This window comes from Microtus ochrogaster, chromosome 5 (genome assembly GCF_000317375.1).
Source record: "Microtus ochrogaster isolate Prairie Vole_2 chromosome 5, MicOch1.0, whole genome shotgun sequence".
NCBI lineage: Eukaryota > Metazoa > Chordata > Mammalia > Rodentia > Cricetidae > Microtus > Microtus ochrogaster.
In genome coordinates, this window is record NC_022012.1 from 25,547,966 (window position 1) to 25,552,849 (window position 4,884).

The 4,884-nt window shown below is 40.1% G+C and overlaps 1 protein-coding gene across 1 annotated transcript in view; it reads left to right on the forward strand.

The window, feature by feature from the left end:
- Positions 1-4,884, forward strand: part of Prdm10 (PR/SET domain 10) — a 101,503-nt gene that overhangs the window by 37,744 nt on the left and 58,875 nt on the right. The window contains exon 4 of the mRNA XM_026779304.1: positions 2,034-2,093. Coding sequence (XP_026635105.1) covers positions 2,034-2,093 — 60 coding nt within the window. The remainder of the gene's footprint in view (positions 1-2,033; positions 2,094-4,884) is intronic.

Consider the following 4,884-nt stretch of genomic DNA (forward strand, 5'->3'; position numbering starts at 1 on the left):
TTTTCGAGACAGGGTTTCTCCGTAGCTTTTTTGGTTCCTGTCCTGGAACTAGCTCTTGTAGACCAGGCTGGCCTCAAACTCACAGAGATCTGCCTGTCTCTGCCTCCCGAGTGCTGGGATTAAAGGCCTGTGCCACCACCGCCCGGGTAAAGGTATTTATTTAATTAATTTATTAAGTATACAGTGGTCTGCATGCCTGCATGCCAGAAGAGGGCACCAGATCTCATTTCAGGTGGTTGTGAACCATCAAGTGGTTGCTGGGAATTGAACTCAGGACCTTTGGAAGAGCAGGCAGTGCTCTTAACCACTGAGCCATCTCTCCAGCCCGGCGCTCATATCATTTCTAAGAAAAAATAAGATTCCCTTCATGAATACATTTCTAGTGTATATAGAAATGAACTTGCCAAATGCTCACATGGTCTTTTTGGAGTGCTTAGGCTTAGTGCTATTTTTCTAACTTTCTTAAAGTACAACTAAGCCGGGGCTGGAGAGATAGCTCAGTGGTTAAGAGCTCTGCCTGCTCTTCCAAAGGTCCTGAGCTCAATTCCCAGCAACACATGGTGGCTCACAACCATCTGTAATGAGATTTAGCGTCCTTTTCTGTCCTGCAGGCGTGCATGCAGGCAGAATACTGTATACATACATACATGCATACATACATAAATAAATCTTTAAAAAAAAAACGTAACCAAGCCTGGCGGTGGTGGTGCACACCTTGGGAGGTGGAGGCAGGCAGATCTCTGTCAGTTTGAGGCCTTCTGGTCTACAGATCCAGCTCTAGGACTGATAGGGCTGTTATGCCTAAAATAAAAACTGGCTACACAGAGAAACCCTGTCTCAGAAAACAAAAACAAAAATGACAACCACCACCACCAACAAAATAAAGTACAACCAGAGAGTGTATGTAAAAGATGGTCTGTACTTAACTGCTGGTTTATTATAATGTTACTAAGTGTTTGAAGTTTGATAATATTTTAAATGTCAAAGTAAAGAAATCTTAACTTTCTACAGCTTTTCTTCATGTTCCTCTGGAATTCAGATTAAACCAGTTTTTTCTCTTTCTTTTTTTCTTTCTCTCTTTCTTTCTTTTTTCTTTTTTATGTTTTTCTATACAGGGGTTCTCTGTGTGGCCCAGTTTTTATTTTAGTCCCATAGGTTTACCAAAGTTTTGGACAAATTAAAGTCTTTCAAAAGATGTAGCAGTGAGACTATTTTTCTGGATTGCAGATTCTAACCTTATCTTAGCTGTAACAGTAGGGACATTTTCCCTCTCTAGTTGCTATGTGTTTATAATGATTAAGTTTCTTTATTATCATTATTATACATGCTGGCTTTATCAAAAAAAAAAAAAAAGCAAGAGGAAGAACCTATAGCCAGATAGTGGTGGCATATACCTTTAATCTCAGAACTTGGGAGAGAGAGACAGGTGGATCTCTGTGAGTTTGAGGCCAGCCTGGTCTACAGAGTGAGTTCTAGGACAACCAGAGCTACACAGAGAAACCCTGTTTGGAAAAATTAAAAAAAAAAAAAAAGAAAGAATCTAACCTAAAGGACCTGTGGGCATATATGTTCTTTCTACTTTTCTGATGACAAACAAGTGTTCATATTGTAAAGGCTTATAAGCCTGTGTTCCTGATATGCCTCTGTAATTCCCAACTCTGAATCCATTTTTACTGACTTACAAATCTCCTCTGTGAGTAGGGCTCAATGTGAATGGTGTATTTTCTTCATGACGTGTCTTTTATGTTTTCATGTCGTGCCTTTTTATTACCTGTGACATTCAGCCTCAAGAGAGGCTTTGCTTGGGAGTAGAATATTGAAGTATGTTAGCCTTTTGGGATGGCTGTTTATTTAATCTCCGGAGCCTTTTGAAGTAAAGACTCCAGGCCAGTGCAAGAACACTGTCTTTATCTCCTGCATTAATAAAAGATTACGAACTGTGACTCCAGATAACTCTCTTAAGAGTTGGTACTGAGCAGAGTAATTTTCCTGTGTCTAAAGATCTACTGATAGGTTTGTTTGTTTTTCTTTAGACTCTGTTTACAGACCCAGCTCAGGTAGCTTACGTCCAGCAAGATGCCACAGCTCAACAGGTAAAACAAAACCCTTTGTACCATTTGGGACTAATACAGTGGCTATCCTGTTGCTGCAGTGTCCTTCTACCTTTATGCTATCTCTGAGTCTTTGCTTGTTTGTTTAATGTACACTATCTAACTTCTTTAATGTAAGCAAAGCAAAACAGAATATAATACTAACACAGTGCTGTCAGTATATTGTAATAGCTTGTCAGTAAGAAGTGTTTGGTTAAGGAAGTTTTAAGAAGTAAGCCTATGCTACTGGGAAGATGAGACAGGACAATTGGCTGAGTCCTCCTGGTTGAGACCAGCCTGGGCAAAATAATGAGAAACCCTGTCTCGAAAAACTAAAAAACAAAACAAACAAACAAACAAAAATAATGAGTCTTTGTATCAGACAAACAAACAGGGTATTAGTTCAGTTTTCCAATAAAAGAGTGAGATAAGTTTTTTTTTTTTCTCACAGAGATCCATTCTCACAGAGATACACCTGCCTCTGCCTCCTGAGTGCTGGAATAAAGGTGTGCCCCACCACCACCCAGCAAGAATGACATAAGTTTAAAAAGTGTCTTTTGGTGGTGGTGGGGATCTGGTATCACTATAATACCAGCACTTGGGAGGCAGAGGCCAGGGAGTCGCAGGCCGGAGAGTCACAGGTTCTAAGCCAGAGTGAACTACATAGCTAGGCTCTGAGTCAGGAGTGATGTGGAAATATAGACAAAGACTGATACAGCATTATCTGAAAGCTGGCAATCTGTCGCCATGGACACTCTTGGAGTTACTTGAAAGAGAAATTTCTTTTCCAGACAGCAAACACAGTGCCATTTTCATCCCCTGATGAAGTATGGTTCTAGAAGGTTGCTGTCAACAGTAGCCTGAAAAAGGCTGTGATGGGGAGTGTTTTGATGGACAAACCAGATGGTAGCAAGTGGCTTTCCTATGACGGAAGAGAGATGTCTGTTTATTATATGCTTCCTAGCGCTGTATATATTGTGTCATGTTGTGTGAAGTATTCATCCCAGAAAATCAAACCCAAATATGACCAAGTCTGGAGAGTGTTCTGCAGCTGACAGGATGCATGGTAGACAAACTGAACAAGTCAAAAGGCATGCAAGACTTACTGGTAAAATCTAGCCCATGGACTCTAGGAGAAATGGCCTGGAGTCTTTTAGTTTTACTTTTTTTTTTTTTTTTTTTTTTGGTTTTTCGAGATAGGGTTTCTCTGTGGCTTTGGAACCTGTCCTGGAACTAGCTCTGTAGACCAGGCTGGTCTCGAACTCACAGAGATCCGCCTGCCTCTGCCTCCCGAGTGCTGGCATTAAAGGTGTGCGCCACCACCGCCCGGCTTAGTTTTACTTTTTGTTTTTTGTTTTGTTTTTGTTTTTGAGATGGTCTCATGTATTCTAAGCTGCTGGGCTTGAACTTATTATGGAGCCCAAGATGATTTTGAACTTCTGATCTTCTCACCTTCACTTCTTGTGTGCTGCTGGGATTACAGGCATTCATCATCACATCCAGTATATGTGTCCTGGGGATCAAACCCAGGGCTTCTGTGCATCCTGTGCACACATGTGTTAGCGGAGCTACATCCCAGCCATATAACCTGTTTGGGTTTTGTTGCTGTTTTGTTTTGTTTTAGTTTGTATAAGCATTCTCTCACTATATCCCCTGACTTTTCTCACAAATAAATTGCATGAGAAAAGAAGAGGAGGGGAACTAACAGTTTTGGATGTCTCAGTAAGTAAATGCTGTATATGTTTTCCATTTGGATCCTGATTTGATAAAATCAAGTGTAAAAAGAGAGGGAGACAATTTGGAAAAATGGTAGTACTAATGGATTTTTAATTATACTAAAGAATATTTCAGTTTTTAGAAATGATAATATTTAAACTATAAAGGTCATTGTATGTAAATACATATACACACACTGAACTATCTGAAGATAACAGCCTACATATAATGTATAGGTTTTGCTTCACAATAATTGTGGGAAGTAAAGAGTGCGGGAGATTGGTTGGTGTTTTGAGTCTAAATGGCACATATATAAAGCTTGTTGCACTGGTTTATTTAATACATTTGAGATTTGTCCTTACGAGTAAGAAAACAGTGTGTTTGTTTGAGACAGTGTCTTAGTTGTGTGGCCTAAGCTGGCCTCAAATATGTTATTCTCCTGCCTCAGCCTCTCATGGTCTGGGATTATAGATGTGAGCCACCATGCCTAGTTTAAAAAGACTATTGTGACAGTTCTGTGTAAATTGCTTCTGTCATATTGAGGAAATTTATATTTCTGCCAACTACATGAAAATGCCCATTTTCAACACTCTACTACTGGCATATTTACATTCTTTTCAAATTTTGCCAATCTGATATGACAAATGATATTTTGTTGTTTTACTATTGAGACATATTTTAATTGATGGGTTTGTTCCCATTTGCACCTCAAAGGGCCCTTCATCTTCCTCAATCTCCAGAACCAATCTGATCCTTTGATGTTTTGTATGAAAGGAAAGTTGTGCTTAGATAGCTCTGTGAACCCTGGTATTATAAGTTAGTGTGACTGTAGTTGTTGGCTTAGAGTCTTGCTTGAGTTTGTTCTTCATCCTCTTCTTCATTCTGGGATCAAGTTTAGGGCCTTGAACCTGTGGAACACACAATCTGCCACTGAGCTATATCCCTATCTCTATCTGTCGCTGTCTCTCCTTCTTTTCTTCCTGCCTTCCTTCCTTCCTTCCTTCCTTCCTTCCTTCCTTCCTTCCTTCCTTCCTGCCTTCCTGCCTTCCTGCCTTCCTGCCTTCCTGCCTTCCTGCCT